At 43.6% G+C, this 24590-nt stretch overlaps 1 protein-coding gene across 2 annotated transcripts in view; it reads left to right on the top strand.

Annotated features, from left to right (window-relative positions):
• Positions 1-644: 644 nt before the first annotated feature.
• Positions 645-24590, top strand: part of DEPDC1B (DEP domain containing 1B) — a 31476-nt gene continuing 7530 nt past the window's right edge. Inside the window, exons 1-9 of one of the 2 annotated variants that reach the window (XM_053408119.1) lie at positions 645-801; positions 3906-4171; positions 11038-11173; positions 12300-12427; positions 13262-13392; positions 16306-16353; positions 18196-18336; positions 22957-23123; positions 24149-24325. In XM_053408119.1, coding sequence (XP_053264094.1) covers positions 727-801; positions 3906-4171; positions 11038-11173; positions 12300-12427; positions 13262-13392; positions 16306-16353; positions 18196-18336; positions 22957-23123; positions 24149-24325 — 1269 coding nt within the window. In that variant the 5' untranslated portion in view covers positions 645-726. The remainder of the gene's footprint in view (positions 802-3905; positions 4172-11037; positions 11174-12299; positions 12428-13261; positions 13393-16305; positions 16354-18195; positions 18337-22956; positions 23124-24148; positions 24326-24590) is intronic. The other variant, XM_053408118.1, reaches the window with a different exon arrangement.

Raw genomic sequence — 24590 nt, 5'->3', positions numbered from 1 at the left:
GCCGTGCCATATGGCTCCGAATACCAATTTGCTAGGAATCGCGAGGAGGGGGCCGTGCTGTTTGCGCTCAGGCCCATAAACACCGGGTTTAGTCAGTCAGGGTGCAAAAAAGAACAACCCCGCCGCAGGAATGGAACAACGGCATAAGTGACCTTGGCTGCGCGGGCGGCGGAGGCACAATAACGTGACTTGCCCGCGGTGTAATGGAAAGAAGCGCGCGCGAGAGCCACCCCCGCCGCAGCTGCAGACCCTGGAATTCAGAAGCAGCTCCCGCGGCGCGGCGCTCCCTGGCTCCGCTCCAGCAAAACATGCGCAGGGTCGCCTTCCGAGTTTCCAAGAATTCTCAATCAGGGCACGTTCTGCTTCTCCTCCCAGCCCGCCCCCGCTGTTGCCAACCGGTAGTAAGGGAGAGAAAGCCCATTGGCCATCACCCTCAGCTATGCAAAACGAGCCCTTGACGTTGAAGCACAGCCAATCAGCTCTTTGCGTTGTGGGGGACGCCGAGAGAAATAGAGGTTATTTAAATATATGCGTGTGCGTGTAGAAAAGAGAATGAGACTGGAGGGTTAAGACGCGCCCCTTAAAGTGCCGCCCTCCAATCGGGTGCGTCCCGAGTAGCCACGTGACCTCAACACGGCCCAATCAGGACTCGCGCGTCTTTGATTCAAACTTTTCCCCTCGCGGGGGTTGCGTAGTGTGTCGGCCGGTCGCCGTGGAAACGGGCCGATGAGTACTCTTCTGTCGTGGCGGCCGATGGAGCCTCGACTGGTGGGGCCTGGGCCCTACCGCGCCACCCGGCTGGTAAGTGAACGGCGGCTCAGCGGAGGCCGCGCTTCTTTGCCCGAGGCTCCGGCTTCCCTTTGCTCCCGCGAGCCTGAGCGAGAAACGCACTTTGCACATGCTCAGGGGGCGCATTCATCTTCATATTGCCGCTGCTCCAGGGCTGAGCCTATCTCAGACGAAGCCTCGCACGAATGCATCACTGGAAGTTTGGGGACAAGAGTAATGGGGCTACCAGGTAGCTAGAACTCTAGCCATCCCGTTCTTCGGCGACCAGTCCCCACAGTGAACGTGGGGATTCAGGCGCGCTGTGGCATTTATTCAGGAGTTGCCCTTCTAGAAGGACCACAGAGGCAGCTGGCAGCATTTCCTGTTTTCCACCATTACTATAGGAAGATGCTCTATGTCAGTCCAGATCAGACCTTCTAGGCCAGCAGTGCTGCTTTTGATTGTTAGCAGCTCTTCTGGGTCTCAGGTAGAAGGTCCTTCCTATCAACGACTAGGTGATCCTTGAAGCCAGAAGTTAAATCCAGAACCACCTGCAAGCAAAGCACTGAACCATGAGTCCTCCAGTCTTTGCAATTTGAAGTTTCTGTTCTCCCAGACTTCTACTTATTTAATAATTTGCATACTGTCCTTTATCTGAAGATCTCAGGGCAGCTCACAGCATAAAAATATAAAATAAAAACACAAAATACATAATAAGAACAAAACAAACCCAAATACATTTAAAAGGGCATAGAATGTTAATCTGCCAAAGGCCTGTTTGAAGAGGAACCTTTTCACCTGGCACCTAGAGGCATAGAATGAAAGTGCCATGTGAACCTCCCTGAGGAGAGCATTCCAGAAACTTGCAGAAGCAGCTTTTTTTAGCCAACCTACTTGCCTCATTCAGAGACTGGTTCCAGGATACCACTATTTTTGAGTGGGATGTCATCACATACTGATAAATTCAGGTTGCACAATTTTCGTGATAAAGCAAGTGATGGGAAAATGTCGTGGAAACTCTGGGATAACACTTGATTTGATGCAACCATTTAATCTCCCTGCAAACAAACAAAGATGCATGCTCAATAAGCAGGTCATGCGGAAGTGCCAAAATTCTCCAGTTTATCTGCTGTCCCCCCTGGGCCAGACCAGTGAAGCCTCAGTGGAAAAGACCCTCTTCTTTGCATGCCAGGATTTTGAAATCAAAAGCTGGCCTGTGGGCAAAGGTTCTCTTTGCTTTATTATGTCTCCATCACAACGGAGTTACATTCTCTGCATAAACATACCTTTCATCAAGGCAGTAGATGGTTGGCACAACACACTAAAGAGGTGACACAATTTTGCAGACTTCAGGAGAGAAGCACACAGCCACTTTCCCCCTGCTTGGTACGTTTTGCTGCTGTGCTGTGCTGAGCCAAGTCTTCTCTTGGCTACAGCTTGTGTTTAGTGGCTTGGTGCATTGTGCGAACCAGGCCGTGGTCTACACAGGTGAGTTTTATCTTCTGCCTCTACCACCACCAACCCTACACAAATGCAGCCTGGAGTACCTAAGTCGGTTGGATGGCACCTTGTACACCTCCTTCCGGCAATTCCTGCAGCCAAGCTGGTACCAAATGTATTGCTCTGCTTGAAGGTGTATTGAAAAATAGGACTTTCAAGCCATCTGGCACCAAAATGGCAACTAGTCATTCAGTTTTGGTGACTGTAATACTGGTTTAAGGAGCTATTTGCCACCTAGATTACATATATGAGTTTCTAACATTGCTGTCCACTACACATACACATATCAGTGTATTTCATTTTGTTTCCCTTCTATCCCCCCACACCTTTATCTTCTGTTCTTTGGCGATCACTTGTAGCCGAGTAAGATTGTCTTCCACGAACACGATCTTAACAGTAAGTCAGTAAGTGACTGTGGAGGCCAATTTTGGATCCACATGCCCTTCCACAGTGGGGACATAGGTTTCCAGGCGGGAGTTGATCATGGTGAGGGTTTGCCAATCGTGCCTTCCTCTTAGCTCGTTTCTCCCTTTCATCTTTGCTTTCAGCCTACTCAGATTAAAGAGCTTTCCATCTGTTCGATATATTATTTTTACTCTAGTGGGGAGTTTCCTTTGGAAAAAGTGTAGGATCATGGCAATGAAAATGATAAATAGAGATGGGGTGCTAACACAACCTTGTTTAACACCTGATCCCACTGTGAATGGTTCACTTTGAGAGCCATTGTTATCTGTGATTGTTGCTGTCATATTATTGTGAAGGAGCTGAAGGATGTTCACAAATTTATCTGGGCAGCCAATTTTCAGAAGGGCACAGGGCATTACAATTTACAGTGTCAAAGGCCTTAGGTCAATGAACAGCATTTACAGGGGCTGGTTTTGTTCTCTACATTTTTCTTGCAGCTGTGAAATCGTGTTGATTGTCCCCCTAGAAGGTCGAAAACCATATTGGGATTCAGGAAGGGTAGCCTCGGATATTGTTAGAAAACTGTTTGCTAAGATCCTTGCAAAAATTTTGCCGGCTGCCACTAATAAAAAGATGCCTTGATAGTTTCTGCAACCCGTTCTATCACCTTTTTAAAACAGATTGATAATTTTGGCATCCCTAAAGTCTGCTAGGCTCTCCTCTCTCTCCCAGATTTTTTTGATGAGCTTGTGAAGTTTTTGTGTAAGTTCAGTTCCCCCTACTTTGAAGACTTTGGCAGGTATCCCATCAGGTCCGCTGGCTTTGTTGTTTTTCATTTGGTTAATAACTACACAATTCTTCCAGATTTGGAGATACTACAATTACATTGTCTTGTCAGTGTCTGGATAATTAACCATCTCTTTGGAGGTTGTTCAGTTGTATCAGCTTGCAGAGTATTTTGCACCGAAGTATAATTGCTAGTTACTGCCTTTGGGGGTAATTTCTTGTAGTTTAAGGAGAAATCCCCCCCAAACCCTTAGCTTTGGGGTATAAAGAAATGACTTTTTTGGTATGTGGGGGCAATACTTTTCCTGATTTATGAAGCCCTCCACTTCCAAGTAAGTTTTCTTTACCTGCTTCCCTTGACCTTCCCTAGGTCTGCCTATGTCTGAGCAAACAAGCACTAGTTTGGCTTGGGGTAAATCTTTTTGCATACTTTATTGTCTTCTCAGTGGAATGAGACTATTGAGCTCTTCCGAGGCGGGATGCCTTTACGGAAGCACCGCTGTCACTTCAAAAGCTATGAGCGCTGCTTCACAGCTTCGGAGGCCGTTGACTGGCTACACAGACTGCTACAGCACAATCAAAATTTCAGCCCAGAAGTGACCCGCACCCAAACAGTTCAGCTCCTCAAAAAGTTCCTGAGAAACCATGTTATCGAAGATATCAAAGGAAGATGGGGCAAAGAGGATTTTGAGGACAATGGTCACCTATATAGGTAAATAACTGGATACAATTGTTATTTGGGTTGAAATATGAAAGAGGGAGACAAACTTAACTGCAGGAGATTTTGTAATCTACAGTCATACCTCGGGTTACAGACGCTTCAGGTTGCGTTTTTTCAGGTTACGGATGCTCCAAAACCCAGAAGTACCGGAACGGGTTACTTCCAGGTTTTGGAGGTCACGCATGCTCAGAAGACCAAATCGCAACCCGCGCGTGTGCAGATGCGCTGCTGCGGGTTGTGAACGCTGCGGGTTGCGAACGTGCATCCTGCACAGATCACATTCGCAACCCGAGCATCCACTGTATTGTGGTTTTGCAGCAGCTTCTTGCAACTTTTATCAAATTAAACTCTTGTTCTTTTTTTTTTAATTTGGTACACATTGTTCACACCTATATTTCAAGTTTGGAAACACATGTTTTCAAGCAGCAATACAAAAAAAGTATCCATGATAAATGCACAATTTCTGAAAAAAATTATGAAAACATCCCTGCTACCTTTACATTTCTAAATACAAAACTGACTACCATATTGTTGCTTCTGTGTAGCAAGAGAAGTTCATTTTCAAAAAAGGTAAAATTCAGTCTTCAGGTGTGAATGGTATGAATGAGAGAGAGCCCCCATTTTTAATTTCGTAAGTAGTTTTTAGGTGATAAATGGAAGTATAGCAGAAAGGTATCATTACTATATATGTACTTTCTGGTGGGAAAGGTTCCAGTTTGTGCTGTCTGCTTTCTGTCAATCTTCCCACTCAGTGAATAAATTGGGATTCATGGAACTGATACTGGGTACAGCTTCTGGCTGCATATATGCTTGGTGGCAGCCCATGATGAATTCTTACCCCGAAATGCTTTTCAACCTGCCCTAGCTCAAGGCAGTAACTGGGGTTGGTGTTCAGATAACATTTGAAAGCTCAAAGGTTGCTATTTGTAGACTGCAAACATTAAGGCATTAAACACGCCTTCATAAAAAGGAAATGGGTAACAGGTCATGTAGCAAAGGCTTTTAAAACCTTAATCAAATATTTGACTACACCCAAGGGTTATTTTTACATAAAAATGAAGCAATGTGCAGTATAAACAGCAAATATGGATTGTCCAAGAGTCTTTAATTAAACTGGTATGACCTATTAGTGTTGGATGAGATCCATTGATTAAGAGTACAGTGGTACCTCAGGTCACATACGCTTCAGGTTACAGACTCCGCTAACCCAGAAATAGTGCTTCAGGTTAAGAACTTTGCTTCAGGATGAGAACAGAAATTGTGCTTCAGCGGTGCGACGGCAGCAGGAGGCCCCATTAGCTAAAGTGGTGCTTCAGGTTAAGAACAGTTTCAGGTTAAGAACGGACCTCCGGAACGAATTAAGTACTTAACCTGAGGTACCACTGTACAGTTATTGGACCCACCAGTTACAATAAATTAGGAGTTTAAAATAATGTGATAATATCCTTGGTCAATGTAGGCAGGAGATTACACGTTTGTGTACCTTGGCAATGATTACTTTCTAGCATGAAGGAAATAATTGGCTGACATTAATATGACTTAGATGTTTCCTGTGTTTTGACATTTGACATCTTCTTAGCATTTTCTGAAACTTTTTGATAAGGGAGTCAAAGAAGATTAATGCAGGCTGGAGTTCCTGCCTTATGACTCTTGCATGCCTGCAACTTGAGCCACGTTAAGAGTCACACGTGTTTATCCCCGTGTGCCGCCATCTTGCATTTTCCTCAACGAAGCAAAGTTCTCTTGTACAATGGTTAAGAATTGTGCAGCTGTAGTATATCTAGTACCTTGTCATGCATGGTAGACTAGTTACAGCCAAACTAGACTACTGTAATATGGTCTGTGTGGGGCTGCCATTGAAGATGACTGAGTGTGCATTTGGGCATGTGGAGTATTGTGTACTGTGTTATACCTTTTTATCCATATACCTACAGGATCCCCTCTCCTGGTATGCCCCACGGAGGACCTTAAGGTCCATAAATAGCAACACCCTAGAGGTCCCGGGCCCTTAGGAAGGTAGATTAGCCTCAATCAGAGCCAGGGTTCTTTCAACACTGGCTCCGGCCTGGTGGAACGCTCTGTCTCATGAGACCAGGGCCCTGCGGGACCTGATTTCTTTCCCCTGGCCTTTGGCTTAGAATCAGTTTGATTCCCTCCCCCTCTTTTTCCTTTCTCCTCCTGTAAAGAGGCTGCATCTTAATGTTTTAATGTTGCATTTTAATCTTGTTTTTTAAATTGTATTTTAATCAACTTGTTTTTATTATTGGTTGTTAGCCGCCCGTCTTGGCTGGGGAGGGCGGGGTATAAATAAAATTTATTATCATTATTATGTCATTCTAAATTACATTCACACCAGTGGTCATGGTGTGGCTCAAGAATTTGTGTCATTGGACAATGTTGATACTTTCTACACACATGTGCTTCAATCCATCCTTGATTCCCCCATGTAAACAGCTAGAAAGTACTTTATACTCGTACACCACACCAAACTTTGTCACTTTTCTCCTGCGATTTTCCAGGTTAAGGGGATTGCAAACAGATTTCTTTCCTGGAATCAAAAAAACATGGGAATGGTTGCTAAACATGCACTATATACCATTAGTTTTCCGGAAGTGGTCTTTATGTTATGTGTAAACTCAAATATAGTACAGAAATTAATAGTTAGGGAAATGCTGGGGAAACAGAATAAACTGCTGTGTGAATACAGCCTGAGAAACCGAAGGTGGTATACAATGCAACCGCTTGTCATTGGGGCTAGGCAGTCAGAGCTCATACTGGTTCTGTAATAGTTGCACCGGCTTATTTCCATTTGAAAGTACTGGTTTTAAGCTTTAAAGTCCTAAATGGTTTGGGGTGAGCTGCCCAAAGTGGCTGGGGAAACCCAGCCAGATGAGCGGGGTATAAATAATAAAATTATTATGTTGTTGATGATGATGATGAGTCACGGGCTACTGAGGTTCATTGAGACTTTACAAAGGGCTGAGCCTTGGTAGGCCCTTCCCTGGAGGAATTCTTGCCAAGAGCGGTTCAGCAGGAGCCATCCTTGCTTGTTTTTAGGGGTCTTGTAAAAACTGTATCGTGGCTTTTCAAACCTGAGATTCTCTGCCAGCCAACTTTACCTGATGGGTTTTCCTTATTTAAAGAATAAAAAAAAAGAGTTCAGATGTAAACAACAACAATAAAGTTCATACAGACACTAAAATGGATAGAGAATGAAAGCTGCTCATATAAATATGAAGGAAAACGTTAATACAACCATATATTATGGAGTGAGGCGGGTACAGTTTTGTCCTACAGAGTCTTTGCTTGTGTGCTGGATCAACAGACACCAGCTTGCCATGAAATTCTCTTGGGTTTCTTGCCCTCTCGCCACACAAAGTTTTGAATCAGATTCTCATAAAGTGCTATGTCCGAAACTACATTATACCAATTTTGTCCATTTAAACTCTTTGTTCTTTTGCAGTTCCTAGCTATCATTATTCTTGCTGCCATTAATAAGTAACCAATAAGTAAATGTTTCTATAATAATCCTTGGTTGTCTCCATTGAATATCCCCAACAATGTTATTTCAGGATTCTTCTTTTATTTACGTTTTTCTTTGGTTTTATTGTAATACTGTGTGTTACAACATGAATGTTACAATATGAAACACACAGTATACAATAAAACAATATGTTTTATATTGAACAATTTATAATACTGAAACGAATAAATAAGTGTCCCTGCTCACTGGTCTACCTTTAAGACCAATTGGGTATTTGCATTTTTGCAATGCTGAACTTTAATCTTTTCAGATAGCGCCATAATGTAATTTTATAATTATACTGTTGTGTTCCCTTGGGTGTACCAGTCATTTTATGATGTCATACAAATGATGTCATACAAATGATGTCGTAATAAGTTGCAAAATAATGGATTTTATTCCGTGGCGGCTGATCCCTGCTTGTTTGTGCTGCAGCCGTGATGAAATAGGTTCATGAGCATTAGCATGATGAAATAGGCTCACGGCGTTATGTAAGTGCCACACATATTAGCCATTTAGCTTTGCATTGCATTGCCTGTGGCTCTCCATGGTCTCTGGCAGTGAGGCCTTTCTTGCTACCTGACCTTTTAAGTGCAGGTGAGAGGGGTTGAACCCGAGACCTCCTGCATACAAAGCACAACTGAGCAGTTATCCTTCCCCCTAACTTTAGCGTGCAGTTAGAAGTGTTGTAAAGCAGAACCTTCATTCAGTGCATCCAGGTCTCCTTCCAACACATACCCTATGCAGGGTGCAGCAGAATCTTCATGAAAGAAGAACAAACTAACTCCCTTCTGATTTCCTGGATTGGTCCCCTGACCCTTCTGAACCAACCTTTTCCCTCTCTAGGTTGAAGTCGGTTTCTGCTTTTTTGCTTCCTCCCCCATCTTAAACGTGTGTCCCTCCCCACCGCCCCAAGTTCCCAGAATGTGTATCAAAGTAGTTTTAAAAAGCTAGAAGCTATTTTTTTAGGGAAGGAGTTACACGAAACCTCTCTTTGTCCAGTTAGTATTTATCAGTAGTGTTATCAAGCATGAAAAATTAAGGCTATAACTATTCTGTTTCAAACAAAATGGGAAAACCTTTTACAACCTGTGGGCTGAATTTCATTGTGGCCAGTCTTCCAGGGCCCATATTCCAGTGTTGGGCAGTTCCAGATTTAAAAGTGAGCAGGGTGACTGCCCATAGAGCCAAAAATATATTTTGCAGTATTTTTCTTGTACAGTGGTACCTCGGTTTTCAAACGCCTCCATTGATGAACATTTCTGAACTTGAATGCCATAAACCTAGAAGTCAATGCTTCAGTTTTTGAACATGCCTTTGAAGTCAAACAGGAAGCGCAGCTTCTGTATTGAGTTTTCCATATTGAGTTTTAGGTTTTGGAACTCGAACGGCCTTCCGGAACGGATTATGTTCGAAAACTGAGGTACCACTGTATCCCTGTGGTGCTTTCTCCCATAATCTACATGATGCTGAGTAATCATCTTATCTTTTTATTCTGTGAACCGGTATGAAGGGAGGTATACAAATTTAATAAATAATAATTGTGTTTCCACTGTATTGTTTTTCTCTTTTATTGGACTGTCCTTCCTTCCTTCCTTCCTTCCTTCCTTCCTTCCTTCCTTCCTTCCTTCCTTCCTTTTGTCTTCTTGGCATTTGTTCTACCTGCTTCTGTACCAGAAGATGAAACAAATTTATATTTTTATAGAATAATGTAAGGCAGGGCAAAGGTAACAATGGGTGGATCAAAATATGTGACTCAAACCTTTGTACAGTTGGCTACATTCCAGCCATGCAGAAATCCAGAGGCTTTTGCGCACACACGCCTCTCTCTCCACCTTCCATCAAGGCTCAAGCAAGAAGCATTATCATAGTTCAGCATCACATTCCAGACTGGCAAAACCACTCAAGGAGGATGTAGAATAGAGCAGTGACAAAGCATGGTTCTCAACTAGTTTCCCTTCTTTAAAAAAATGTAAAGGAACTTTCAGATTTCAGCAGTGCTTGGTGTTAATTGTTCAGCAGTTTGGTATTATTTTGCCATTTTTTTTTTTAATAATTTTGTATGGCTGTCCCCGTAGCGTGAATTAACTTGCCAGAGATCAATGCAGTAAACTAAAGCTGTGGTTTTGGAGGTCTATATCTTATCTACCAAAGCATGTTCTTCTTCTTAACTTTCAGGACAATGGATATATTTGGAGCACCATCTGGTGGACAATTGCAAACAGTTTCTCTCCCCTCCCCCCTGCACCTAGTAATTATGGCAGGTGGGAGTTTAGTTGCTTTTACTTTTGCAGTCTTTATTGTTAAATTGCTTTGGGATGTTTTATGGCGAGTGATTCATAAATGAATTAAATAGCATAGGAACACATAGGGGAAGCTTATTTACACAGCAATCAATGATGCCTAAAGCCTTAATCTAAGCTTTGTTATTTTCAGAATAATGGCTTGGGTCAGTTGCCCTTTGTTTTTTTCACAGATAGAGAAAAGAGAGCAAAAGTTATCAACTGGGTCTGTGGTTTGATTTGATTTAGGGTCAAAGGATAACACTCCAGCTGATGAGCTGTACTAGTTTTGAGCTCCTGTATAATTCTATAAGCAACTTAATGAGAGAAACTGCTCCCTAGAAGAACATACTAGCTCCTGGCTTTTCACCCATCCACTTTCCTCATGTGGGCATTTCCCATTGGCTCCATCTACACTATAGATTTAAAGCAGTATCATACCATTTTAAACAGTCATGCCTTTCCCCAAAGAATCCTGCAAACTGGTTTGTTAAGGGTGCTGATGTTGTGAGGCGCTTATTGCTTTTACAGAGCTACAATTCCCAGAGTGGTTTAACAATCAACCCTCTACCCAGGAAATTCTGGAAACTGTAGTTCTGTGAGGGGAACAGGGGTCTCCTAAGAGCTCTCAGTATGCTTAGCAAACTACAGTTCCCAGGATTATTTGGGGGAAACCAGGACTGTTTAAAGTGGTATGATACTGCTTTAAATCTATAGTGCAGATGGGGCCCATTACTTTTTTCATTAACCAGCCCAGCTCTGGAAAGGGTCCATGTTGATGGAGCAATAGAATATTATTCTGCTGTTTCGATCAACAAAGTCAGTGCATGATATGAAAGAGTTCCAGCCATTCCTTTTGCACATTGATGACTTTGTTGGATTCATCCCAGAATCAGCTTCTAGGTTAAGAAGGCCAGTGTGTAAACATTTCACATGTGCCTCAAACAATTAGATTACAACAAGAAGATGTGAGTCCTCTCTCTCTTCCTGCCCCTCACAGTGTTCACAAGCTGGACTCAGTTGTGGCTTTAACGTTTTGTTTTTCATTTTAGATTTCCTCCTTTCTCGCCACTCAAACCATATCCCAAACGATCCCCGTACCGAAAGGAAGTTGTCAAATTCCCAAACTGGAATGATTTTGAAAGGGATACTTTTCGAGAACAGATCCCAGGGAAGCCCCTCATGTTGGTAAGATTTCCATCTGCACGAATATCATTTTGATGCGGAAGATGCTAACTACAAGCTCCTGTTCACTGACATATCTGTGAAGGCATCCTTTGGTTCCTCCCAAGGGGCGAGCAACAGAGGAGCCAATCAGGCTCTGTGGGGAAGTGTTGCTACACCCAGTTCAGTCCCTGACACCTTTTGGAGCTGACTTCCACCTGGGTGTGGACCAGACAATCCTGGGCTGTGGCTTTGGTATTGCCATCACCCACTTTCCCTTCCTCCCTCTGGGTAGAGAACATAATTGCTATGGACTATGATTAGTCAATAGTTGTAGGGGCTGGAAAGGAGTCCTACTCACGACATGTGGTGTGGTATGGATTTTGCCTTCCCAACAGCAATTAAGAGCTTATGGTTAATCTTACTATTTATTATTTATTGAATGTATACACTGCCCTATACCCAGAGGTCAGGGCGGTTCACAGGAAAGATCAACAGAAAAACAACAATGTATATAATCAAAATAAAGACAGTAACCCAATAACAACCCCCCCCCAAAAGAGAGCTGCATTTTATAAGGGCATAGGATGTCAATCAGATCAACCAAAGGCTTGGTTAAAAAGGAACATTTTTGCCTGGCACCTAAAGGTGTATAATGAAGGCACCAGATGAACTTCCCTGGGGAGAGCATTCCACAGGCAGGGAGCCACTGCAGAGAAGGCCCCGTTCTCGTGTTGCCACCCTCTGGACCTCTCGAGGAGGAGGCACACGAAGGAGGGCCTCAGAAGTTGATCTCAGGGTCTGGGTAGGTTCATATGGGAAGAGGTGGTCCTTGAGGTTTAAGGCTTTATAGGTCAAAACCTATAACCTTTGAATTGGGCCTAGAAACCAGTTGGTAGCCAGTGCAGTCAGACCAGGATCGGTGTAAAATGCTCAAACTGTCTTGCTCCGGTGAGCAACCTGGCCGCTGAATTCTGCACTAGCATGTAGGACACATTATCTTCTCTGCACTGTTGCTTAGAAATGTACTGGAGAATTGGCAATTATTTGCAACTAACATCTCTGGATCGGTGTAGGATTAGGGTCCTTATTAAGGGAAATAATTATTATATACAGTACTAAAACTTGTTATCTTTCTCGTCTCTTGTAGAATTCTGAAATGTGGTTCAAACGTCACAGTATTGCAATTGGAGAAGTACCAACGTGCAAACTCATACATCGCCGACAACTAACAGAATCAAATCTGGAAGATATATGGAGGTCCATGACTCTATCGCAGTAAGTAGATTGCATGTCTCTGATTGCAGATTTCTCTGTCAACCTAAGCTGAGAGTAAGTAGCAGAAAGCAACAGGCTGTGCTTTGCATGCATGCATGCATGCATGCATAAATAAATAAATAAATAAATAAATAAATAAATAAATATTCCAACTTGCCACTAAGAAAATACAAAGTCAGCAATTCAGTAATCCATAAACTGAAATTCTTTTGCCTTTTTTCAGCTGGCTTGTTGACTCAAGCCCCTGAACTGCAATGCCCAGCTTTTTAAAAATAATAATAATACAGTGGTACCTCGGGTTAAATACTTAATTTGTTCTGGAGGTCCGTTCTTAACCTGAAACTGTTCTAGAGGTACCACTGCTTACTATGGAATATTGCTGGAATGCGGTGCGTGATGCCTTTAGTTATTTTGGTTAATTATTTTAGTTATTTTGGGTTGTTTCGTTCTCTAGAGCAGGTGGTGAAACTAGCGTGTGGACACTCTCACTGGTTTTTCCCAACTGGGGGGAGGTTGGCATTTATAAAATGCACTTTGATGGGTAAGAACGGGTTTTCCATTATGACATGCGACCTCAGCATTATAGTTACATGTATCTAAAATATATGGGCGCTGTGTCTGTAAAGTGTTCATTTTAAACCAGAATGTTGTTTTTCTATTGGTATTGCAAGCTTCGAGGCGGCTTGTGATGCCTATTAAAACATACTGCATCTGTCTGAACTTTTTGTATTCCAGTAAAAGTACTTCATTGTGATGTGCGGTGCTTCTACAAGTAACTATGCTGCCAGTCTGATAAACCTGTTTGTTTCCCCACCTCCCACCCTCTTACTGCAGCTTGCAAAAGACTTTAGGCTTGGATTCTCTGAAAGACATGCTGGACATTAAACTTGTGAATCCAAAGCATATAATTCAGAATGTGTATAATGTTAACAAGCAGGGGGTTGTCATCCTAGAAGATAAATCAAGTAAGTAGAGTAATTTGTTTAGTTTGTTACAGCTTTTCTAGGATTTGTGCTTGATAATATGGTAATTCAGTGGGGAAAGGGGAGGAACATTCTGTAGCTGAATCATAAAGATAGACTTTTCTCCCCAGAAGAAGAAAATTACTATATACCATCAAAGAGTATATTGGGGAGTGTCATGTTATTTACATTTATTTAGTTGTTTGTAGGGCTTCTCAAGTTTGGACTATTGTATATTTTTGAATGATTTCTGATAAGTTATCCATGAATACAACTTCATGTTCTTTCCATAAGACATTCTGAACCAGTAAGAGCATTAGGTGGTAATTGTACACTATTTTTATGGAGGTAAACAAATCCATAATTAAAAGACAGGCTGTTCTTTATTATCATCTAAGTAGATAAGTGGGACGTGGGTGGTGCTGTGGTCTAAACCACAGAGCCTAGGGCTTGTTGATCAGAAGGTCTGTGGTTAAATCCTCTTGATGGGGTGAGCTCCCATTGCTCAATCCCTGCTCCTGCCAACCTAGCAGTTCGAAAGCACATGATAGTTCAAGTAGATAAATAGGTACCGCTTAGGCAGGAAAGTAAACGGCGTTTCCGTGCGCTGCTCTGGTTCGCCAGAAGCGACTTAGTCATGCTGGCCACATGACCCGGAAGCTGTACGCCGGCTCCCTCAGCCAATAAAGCGAGATGAGCGCCGCAACCCCAGAGTCGGCCATGACTGGACCTAACGGTCAGGGGTCCCTTTACCTTTAAGAAGATAAGCAGAAGTGTTAAAGTTTCATGATTCAACATCACCTTGCTGAGTAATTTCCTTTTATGTGATGCCAACCTGTTTGAGGCTGATTACACAACCAACAAACATGGCATAATTGTTTCTTATTAAGGCTGGCTTCCCCCCATGACACATCCTTTGTATGGACATAATCTGTGGGCGTGTAATCTGAAGGCAGCATGAGTTTTGTTTTTCTACAGTTACATCTGTTTAGAAGGCTCCCTGTTGCTCCGCAAAATTAAATACTTCCCTGTTTCCAAACTTGACGCATTTGTGCACATAGGTCTTTGTTGCACTATGGTGATTCTGCAGCGTATTGTTGTGGAATTCCTTCCTGCGGGAAGCAATGGTGGCCAGCAGCTTGGATGGCCTTAAAAGAGGATTAGACAACTTCACAGAGGTTAAGGCTGTCAATGGCTAATCTGTCTCCATGGTCAGAGATAGCAGTGCTTCTGAATACCAGTTGCTGAAGATGCCAGGAGGGGAGAGGGCTCTCGTTCTCAGGTCTTGTTGTGGGTTTCCCACAGGCATCTGGTTGGCCACTGTGAGGTCAGGATGCTAGACTACATGAGCTAACCTAGGTGATCCTGTGCTGCTGAAGCATTTTGTTGCTATTATTGCGGGCTGCTTAACAGATCGTAATCCACTGCAAATGTTTTTATTATAATGTAGTATTATTTATTTTTAAATTTTATTATTATTGTTATTAACACACAAAAATGGAGGTCAATTGGAAACCTTTATTGTACAACAAGTGACTAACCTGTTCAAATAATAATAATAATAATAATAATAATAATAATAATAATAATAATAATAATAATAATTTATACCCTGCCCTCCCCAGCCAAGGCCGGGCTCAGGGCAGCCAACAAGCAACAATAAAAACAAGCTGAATGAATACAACTTAAAAAAAAGATTAAAATACAACAGTAAAATATTGAAACAGTAAAATATTAAAATGCAGCCTCATTACAGGAGGAGAAAGAAAAAAGAAAGAGGGGGAGGGAATCAAATTGGCTCCAAGCCAAAGGCCAGGCAGAACAACTCTGTCTTACAAGCTCTGCGGAAAGAAATCAGATCCTGCAGGGCCCTGGTCTCATGAGACAGAGCGTTCCACCAGGCCGGAGCCAGTGTTGAGAAAGCCCTGGCTCTGGTTGAAGCTAATCTAACTACCTTAGGGCCCGGGACCCCTAGGGTGTTGCTATTTATGGACCTTAAGGTCCTCCGTGGGGCATACCGGTACGAGGGTCCTAATAGCACTTGTTCTGCAAAGGTGTTTGGTTGGATCCAATGGCAGTCCTACTCAGAGTAGGCCAATTGAAGTTAATGGACATGACTAACTTGGGTTCAATGGGTCTAAGTAGGACATAGTTGTTTCCACCTGTGCCGTATGTGAAGTGGTTCTTGGGATGGAAATGAGCAGCTGCCGCCAATACAAACTGTCCAAAGATATAGAGCAGGGTTTTCCAAACTTGGGTCTCCAGTAGTTTTTTTGGACTACAATTCCTATGATCCCAGACTGCTGGGTTCTGCTAGCTAGGGGTCATGGGAGTTGTAGTCCAAAACCAGCCGGAGACACAAGTTTGAGAAACCCTGACAATGAGTGACTATGTCTGTCCTCAGAGATACATGCCGTTCTTTTTTATGGCTCAAGACTGAGGCGGAGACTGTATTGTGTACTTCTCTGATGGAAATCGCTCTCCTAATCACCATCATCACTACTATTTACCTGCCCTTTCCCCGAAGTTCCCAGGGCGGGTTACATCAATTAAAGCACAGTGTTGAAAACCTTTTAAAACAACTTGCAATCACAGAAATAAGGCGGGTCCTGAAAATATACACCCCAGTTTTCAAAAGCCAGGGTAAACAGAAGAGTCTGCAGGCTTTGTTGAAAGCTGTATAACAAAGATTCCAGATGTACCCCTGTTGGGAGGAAGTTCCAAAACCTGGGTTGCCATAGAGAAAGCCTTCTGCCAGGCTACCTCCCTGGACTTGATTGCGATGACTCTATGGCTGTTGATGAGCTCCTGGATGAGGCTTTCCTGTAGCTTGTAAATCTATTCCTCTGCTTCGTAAAAGTCAGTGTTGATCTATTTAACGATTTTTGAAAATTCTCACATCTCTATTCACTGCAGAGGAGCTGCCTCACTGGGTTCTATCGGCAATGAAGTGTCTGGCAAGTTGTAAGTATCAGTTTGATTTCAGTGTGAATAGGGAAACTCCTCCCCCTTTTCTGTTTTAAGAAAGCCACTTTGACAAGGGCAAATAAGGCTTCATTCATCATTACGATCCGCAGTGTGAGGCTGTCTGTTTGTCACGGGCTAGTTGGACACAGAGGAATAGTGGGAGGAACCAGCTGGGGAACCACCAAGGGAAGAAGGCTCAGAGCCTGTGGATTGGTAGTAGGACACCAATGAGTGGTCAGAGGGAGAAAAAGGAGAAGACTGGGAAGAGGATGGGTTGGAAGCTGAAGGCAACAGGGCTTAGGGAGCAGGGAAAGTGTAGCAGAGAGAAGTCGAGAATCAGAGGCGGAATCTGAAGCAGAGAGGAGGGAGGCCAAGAGGCAGAGATGAGTCGGGTTGGTGAAGGATCACTGGTGTCTCCCCCTCCTGCTGTGACAAGCTCCCCTCCCGGCATCCCAGGACCAGAAGATGTATGAAGAGGGAGGAGCAGAGACAGGCGTAGTCTCAGATTGCTTGGGAAGACCCCGGGGTAGGGGGAGGGTAAGGCAACTGTGGGAAGGCAGAAACCTTCATTCTTAGCAACTGCTTCATGTGGGCAAGACCTGCTGGAGAGGAGCTGCTGTGGTCATTTGGCCTGACACTCCTGTGCAGATCCTGTTTTTGCTAATAGAGAGTTAACTCCAACTTGCTCGGTCAATAAGGCTTCATTCATCATCACACTCTGCACAGTGTTGTTCCTTCCCTGTTTGCTCACTAAGGACAGAAGTCCAAGCTCACATGAGTGGAACTTAGTTCATAGTAGAGTATCCCATTCCTACTACCTTTGCTGCTTGACTTCAAATTTTGTATTATTGGGGAGCCCTAGGAACTGCCCAGTGGATCAAGACGTTCAAGACAACAAGAAAACTGTCTTGCATGGAGTCACAGGGAGCACAATAGGTTAGGATTCTGCTTCAGCATTGACTAAGCCCCAGCTGAGCAGCTTTATAGCCCTACCCGTTCCTCTTCCTCTTCACAAGTATGGCTCTGGGATGCTTGGCTGCTTATTTGGAAACATTGGGTGCTCATCAGTTATGGGTATCTTATGTGGTAGTCCTCATCTTAAATCCTCATGCTGGGCATTGGCCTGCTATGTTGTATCACATGATCAACCATCAACCAGAATTGACTGATATGGGCAGCTACTTCTGTGTGATTGTTCCATCTGAACCAATCTTTGTGAAGATCTCCCTCCATGTACAATGCTTTCATGGGATGTGAGCCACTAGAAGCCCCTGGGCCAAATCCCCCACCCGCCCACTATGCCAGAGTATATGCCATGTGGTCCTCCTCACATTGCCATCCTAGAGGGGAAAGTAATACTGAGAAAGCAGCATCTCTGCCAACCCAATTTGTTGTGGAGAATTCACTGGGGCAGGGTTTGTTCTGTGTACAGTGTATGAGTTTAATGTGTATATGGGGTTATATGAAGGGTTAAGCTTGAAATACTAAGTGCCCATTGATTCATTGAAGTTCTTTAGTTGCGTAAGACTGGTCAGGCGAAAAGCTGGGCTCTTGCATCGAGTTGGAGGGTTGTACAATTTCATTTCTGATTGGCTTGCAGGGTAGAAATCTTTGGTTGCTCATTGGTCAGAAAAAAGTGTTCTGAGGAGGAGGCAGAATTCTAGCCTACTCCGATCTGATGAATGTCACACATTTCCCCCCTCCTGTCAAATAATTTGTCCGTTTCCTCTTTGCTCTCGTGGACACACCAATACTGAGTAGAAATGTAACTGTTAATAATGTCTGTTGGCCAGCACAAGCCATTCATTTCTTCTCTGTCCTTTGCCCCCATCACAATAGGGCCCAGGTGTCCGGATCTGAAACAACCGACATACTCAGGATTTGAAAGAGATGTCTTCAGAACCATAGCGGATTACTATGGCCACATGAAGGAGCCTCTTCTCACTTTCCAGCTTTTTGATCTCTTCGTCAATGTTCTAGGTAAGAACTCTTTCCCTCTGGAGGTCTGTCACTCTTTGACTATTTCCCCCCGGGTTTTTTAACTTGTAAAGATGTGTCTCTTCAACCAGGCCGTGGGGTTTCCCTGAGGTTGTTGGTTAGTCAGGCTGAGAGAACTGTTGAGTCACAGAATGACCTGCCAATGTCTTCTCCATCCTTCTCCAGATGTAGTCCAAAACATCTGGAGGGCACCTGCTTGGCAAATCCTGGTCAGTGGGGATGCTTTATTGCTCTCCTGTTTAAAGTTAATAGTTTTATGGATGTAGTGTGCTTGAAGAAAAGTAGAAGCTGCTGTTTATTTGGGGACCCTGATAATACAGGCTCAAAAGCTTCTATTTATATTCCAGCAAAAGTAGGTAAAGGCCCCCTTCAGACCTCCCGTGCCCAACGTGGGAAGGTTGAGGGGACTGAGCAGGCAGGAAAGTTTTTGGGTAGTGACAGGGGCTGGGGTTACTTGCAGCCCTGGGCCTGCTGCACATCAAATTCAGACATAATGCTTGAGTGGCAGTTGTCCGTGTCTCTGGCGCGAGCTGTTTTTACCTTGTTGTGTTCTAAGTATTATAAACCACTGTGGAATCTGGAGATGATGGGTGGTATGAAAATTTGAATAAATAAATACTTTGAATAAATAAATAAATTTCCTCTTTGGAACACAAATAGGATACAAATTAAAATTGCACAGGTGAGTTTTCGGGGAGCAATAAATCCAGTGAATAATGAGGAGCAAATGTTCATTAGCAAGTTCTAGAACAAGAAATGTACACATCTGGTAGTGAACAAGCAAGCAAATAATAATAATAAACAGTACAAAAATTCAATTTCGAGCATTTCACTGTCGTCCTTTTATTTTCAGCCTCCAAAGGGAGCCCAGAGCAGCTAACCTTGTACAAAAACAAATGCAATAGCAAAATGAAAACACTATAAACTATTTGTTTGTTTAAAACATGCCTGTATCACCTCTAGTGGCAAGTCTTGATGCGCAATGCAACAATATTAAAATGCACATCAAAATATTAAAATACAGGAAGAAAATGCAACTGAAAAAACCTAGGGGAGGATTAAAAATCTTATAATAGAATGAGACTGAGTACCAGAGAAGGCCTAGGAGCCCAAATGTATGTTTTTAAAAGACACCTGGATGTCATTGGTAGTCTCCTAAACTCAGAGGGAAAATGGATCTGTCAAAAAGGCCCACTTTCTAGTGGCTCCTAGCCACGGTACCATAGCCTGCGCCATGACCAGGAGGGCCTCGTCCCCCATAATGACTGAGTAAGACAGGAGTAGGGAACCTCAGGCCTGAGGGGCAATGCGACCCTGCAGACCTCCATGCCTGGCCCTTGGGGCTCTCCCTAGCTCCCATCTCACCTTCCCTAAGTCATGCCCCTCATTGCCTCTGCTCCATGACCTCTTCAAGCGTTCTTGCCTGGCTGGAACATGTTCTTGAGGCAATTGGTCTCCTCAGGCACAATAAGAAGTCAGAGTTTTCATTTCGTTTATGGCTTATATCTTGGTCTCCCTTTTCAGGGTAAGCCCAAAGCTAATAAAACAAAAACGACAGCCTCATTAATAATAAAAAATAATAATTCATTCACTTGTTTATTTGAATATGTATAAACCACGCTTACATAGGAAACATAGCAAGGCAGTTTACAACACAAAGCTACTGTAACATTGGTAAAAATGTTACCAAGTCCAGAACGCTGTCGCCACCAAGCCAATAAAGAGACAGTGGTTGGTAGGGTAAAAAGAGTTAATTAAAAGCTGCAACAGTGAGTCTCAGCAGAATATCTCAAAAAGACTGAGCCTAGAGATCACAAAGCATTTACATCATTGTAGCAAGCACATAAATGTATGATTTCTTGCGTCACTGGGGAAATCCAGCCAGATGGGCGGGGTATAAATAAATAAAAAATTATTACTATTACTTTTACTATTGCTATTAGCTAGGAATGTGCGTGGACAAAGCATGCTTAAGTTCTCTTCTTGGCTACAGAATAATTACTTCCTAACCCTTATCTTGAATTCAGGCCAGCCCAGGCGTAACTGGCCTTGTAGTTGCAGCAGTGGGAACATCTTGTACTTGTGACTGGGAATGTGTTTATGCAGACTCAGGGTTCAGCTGCATATGTGATGTGTAGACTTCAGCATTATGGCACCTCTGAGTTATGGCACCCAGGTATCAGAAATATGTGCTGCATAAACAGACTGTGAGAGAACATGAGCAAAGATGTGGTCTAGGCTGGGCTGACTGTGGGTCCTGACATCTGCCCCCAGGTTATGGGATCCAGCTGGGTCCCAATTCAGGGAATCCAGCTATCAAAAGCACCAGCAACACACATGTCAACAAAAACTAGTTGAGTTTTTTAATTAAAAAGTCAATTCCAAAGACAGTTTGGAATTCCAGCTGAACAGTGCCATCTTTGAAATACGTGTGACAGAAAATGAGGATGTCTCCCACTGTTCTTCTGTCCGTGAAAAGCTCCACAGGAGGGAGGACCTGCCACACTAAAAGCTCAGTGCCTCATAAAGGCTGACTGAACTTCAGGGGCATTTGGGAGCACCAAAAACGGCCTGTCGAAGGATCTCAGCAACTGAGGTGGGACACTACTGGCATATTAGCAGTACATGTGAAAAGGATCATGGGGTCTTAGTGGACCACAAGCTTAACATTGTCGACAGTGTGATGCAGCAGCCAAAAAAGCTAATTCTATTCTTGGCTGCATCAATGGAAGTCTAGTGTCCAGATCAAGGGAAGTAATAGTACCACTCTATTTTGCCTTGGCCAGACCACAGCTGGAATACCTTGCCCAGTTCTGGGCACCGCAATTTAAGAAGGATGTTGACAAGCTGGAACACGTGCAGAGGAGGGCAGCCAAGATGGTCAAGGGCCTGGAAGCCAAGCCTTATGAGGAATGGTTGTAGGAGCTGGGTATTTTTAGCTTGGAAAAGAGGATACTGAGAGGAGATATGATTGTTGTTGTTGTTGTTTAGTCGTTTAGTCGTGTCCAACTCTTTGTGACCCCATGGACCACTGCACACCAGGCACTCCTGTCTTCCACTGCCTCCCGCAGTTTGGTCAAACTCATGTTAGCAGCTTCGAGAACACTGTCCAACCATCTCATCCTCTGTTGTCCCCTTCTCCTTGTGCCCTCCATCTTTCCCAACATCAGGGTCTTTTCCAGGGGGAGATATGATAGCCATCTTCAAATATATTAAGGGCTGTCACGTGGAAGAGGGAGCAAGCTTGTTTTCTCCTTCTCTGGAAGGTAGGACTTGTCTCTGCTGATATGACTTTGATACTTCATTATGTTTGACTTGAGTGAGGTTACTGGGAACCAGGCAGAGGGCCTTCTCAGTAGTGGCGCCCGCCCTGTGGAACGCCCTCCCATCAGATGTCAAGGCAATAAACAACTATCCGACTTTTAGAAGATATCTGAAGGCAGCCCTGTTTAGGGAAGTTTTTAATGTTTGAAGTTTTATTCTGGTTTTAATGTTCTGTTGAAAGCTGCCCAGAGTGGCTGGGGAAACCCAGCCAGATAGGCAGAGTAGAAATAAATTATTATTATTATTATTATTATTATTATTATTATTATTATTATTTCACATGCAGTTGGCAGAGTTTGGCTTGCATTCTCCATCAATTAGAAGATTTCTGTGTTGAAATTAAAAAAAAGATGTCTGAAGGATATGTTTGTGAATTGTACATATACTTTTTAGAGATATATGTACTATATATGCTTTTTATGGTTAGTCTGCTGGCTTGCTGACATTTCATTTTTGGCTGAAATTAATTTCTCCTTTATATAGCTCTCTCTCTCACACACACCCCTTAAAACCTGTTGGATAAGAGTTTGACTGGAAAGCTAAATGGTATGTTTGGAATGCGATGTGAGTTTTATGTACATTAGTATCTTGAGAATTCTTCATGGTAATTATTATGATATAGTAGCATCTATATGCAAAGAACAGGTGTGTCTAGATCCTGCCCTGAAGGGGCCTACAATCTAAAAGAGGTGCAGGGAAACCACAGAGAAAGGCAGCAACAGAGGGCAATGAAAGCGGGAGATGAATATGTACTTAACTTCTGTGATGGACAGACCCTGGGTCATCTTCCTGCAGACCCAGTAGAGACTGGGTGGAGTGTCAGCCAATCAGGAGGGAGAGAAAAGTTAAGAGAGAGAACCTGTTAGCAAAACTGACAGATAAGGCTTGGTTGAAGCCTAGACTTTCATGTTGCCCTGAGAGATACTGCTGGTCTCTTATGGTTATAGGACTGAGAGAAGGCCTTGGACTCAAATTCTCCTTCCTTCTCCTCTCTTCAGGGTCACAAAGTTCCCTCCCGGCCTTTCAACAATAGATTATTGTTTCTTCTGTGCCCTGCCACTCACTATGGTTAAAGCTAATGAGGTTTCTCACAGCCAGAGCTTGAGCTGATTTGCAAACTATGGTTAACAAGGCGATTCTGGTTTCTGCTAACCATAGAATAGTGTGCCAGCAGGTGTCTTGCCTGCAAGAATTAGACTCCTCCCCCCCCTTTGGAAAATAAGCTATGAGAAGCATCCGACATTGAAGTGTGCTCTCCTGCCATGTTCTCCGACCCAGGTCTCCTGCAGAAAGAGAAGCTGGCCATTGAAGCTCTACGGGTTTGCTGCCTCCTCCTTCCGCCAGCGAATCGCCGAAAGCTGCAGCTGCTGATGACTCTGTTGGCCAGGATTGGCTCAAATAAAGATCTCCCACCCCTCTCAGATACAGTCGGGACGAGAACGCTGGTGAGCGTCTTCTGGGAACTGAGAGACCGAGCTGGGCTTGCAAAATCTTCCTGGAATTGCTTTGGGGGAAAGACTCTTCTTAGTTACAAAAAAGAAAGCAGCAAAGTATTTAACCGAGGGTGTGGCGTGGAAGTTCTCCCTTTCTCTACCTGTGTAACGTGAATCACCAGGTTGCAACCTGCAGCAGACGCTGTGTGTTTGATAGAGCTGACAAGAGTTAGCAGCTGTGGGTTCTCCCACCCAGTTCCCATCGCTGCCCTTTTGTCTGTCTGTCTCTCTCCCCACGCATTTCCTGCTGCACAGCATCAGACATACTGTGTGCTGCAAGGAGCGGGAGCTGATAGGGAAGGGCAGGACAGGGGGAGGAATCTCTCCTCCAGTTTTGTTGGCGCTCATTCTCAGGTTGCTGCCTGGCTTTCACCTTGCCTTCTCTAGGAAACCTTTCCCCTCCCCCTCCCCAGTGGCAGCTTCTGTCTTGTTCAGCTGTTGACAGTTCTGGAAGCAGGTCTTCAATAGCACCAGCACTGAACCAAAGTGCTCAGCCATCTTAGAGGGTGGATGGGACCAGGAAGCCCAGGGGTCAGCAGGTGTTTGATGGGGATTCGCTGATAGATATCTGGCTCATGTACAGTAGGTAGACAAAAGTGTCTCAAATAGCTTTTTTTTAAAAATGACTCCCCTAATGCAGATTAGGCGGCTGAAATGAAGAAAACTTGGAGGTAGCCAGGAATGTTGTTGTGTGTCAAAGGTCTGTGAGCTGAGATTGGTCCTGAAAGTTGAAACAAATCCCTGGGCTCAGCAGCTGCTCAGAGGCACCCTGCTGTTTAATTCAATGTGTACATCTTTTGCACCTGGGTCCTGTTGGTGGATTTGGGGGGTTCTAGTCAAGCACAAAGTACCTCCTGAAAATCTGAAGTCTGTGCTCCCCTGTTGCAAGCCACTTTGAGAGTGTTTGGTATGGCAAGAATGGGGAAGACCCATGAATAAGAAAGTGTTGTTGTGATAACCAATCTTCTTTGTTTCAGATGGTTCAGTCCTTTTCTCGCTGTATTCTTTGCTCCAAGGATGATGTGGACTTGGATGAACTTCTGGCTGCTAAACTGGTGTCATTCTTGATGGACAAATCTCAAGAGATCTTAAGTGTACCTTGTGCCCTGAAAGCTAAAATAGAGGAGCATGTAGCACATCTCCAAAGGGTCCAGGTGAGAGCTGTAGAACATAAATGTCTTCTCCCCAACTCAGTTCTTTATTACCTTCTTAAAACCAAACCAGTTCTTCTCATGCAACAAATAAAGTGACATGTAGCTATAATCCAATAAGCATTTATCAGGGAGTAAGCACCACTGAATTGAGTGGGTCTTATTTCTGAGCATTTGTACTGTTAAGGTTGCTGTTCTAGAATTGCTACATTTCTTGTTTGTTTTGTCCATATTTTCCATTGCCAGACTTTGGCCATTAATGCCTGTG

Source organism: Podarcis raffonei, chromosome 11 (assembly GCF_027172205.1).
Source record: "Podarcis raffonei isolate rPodRaf1 chromosome 11, rPodRaf1.pri, whole genome shotgun sequence".
Classification (NCBI taxonomy): domain Eukaryota; kingdom Metazoa; phylum Chordata; class Lepidosauria; order Squamata; family Lacertidae; genus Podarcis; species Podarcis raffonei.
This window is presented reverse-complemented; position numbering and strand designations above follow the sequence as displayed.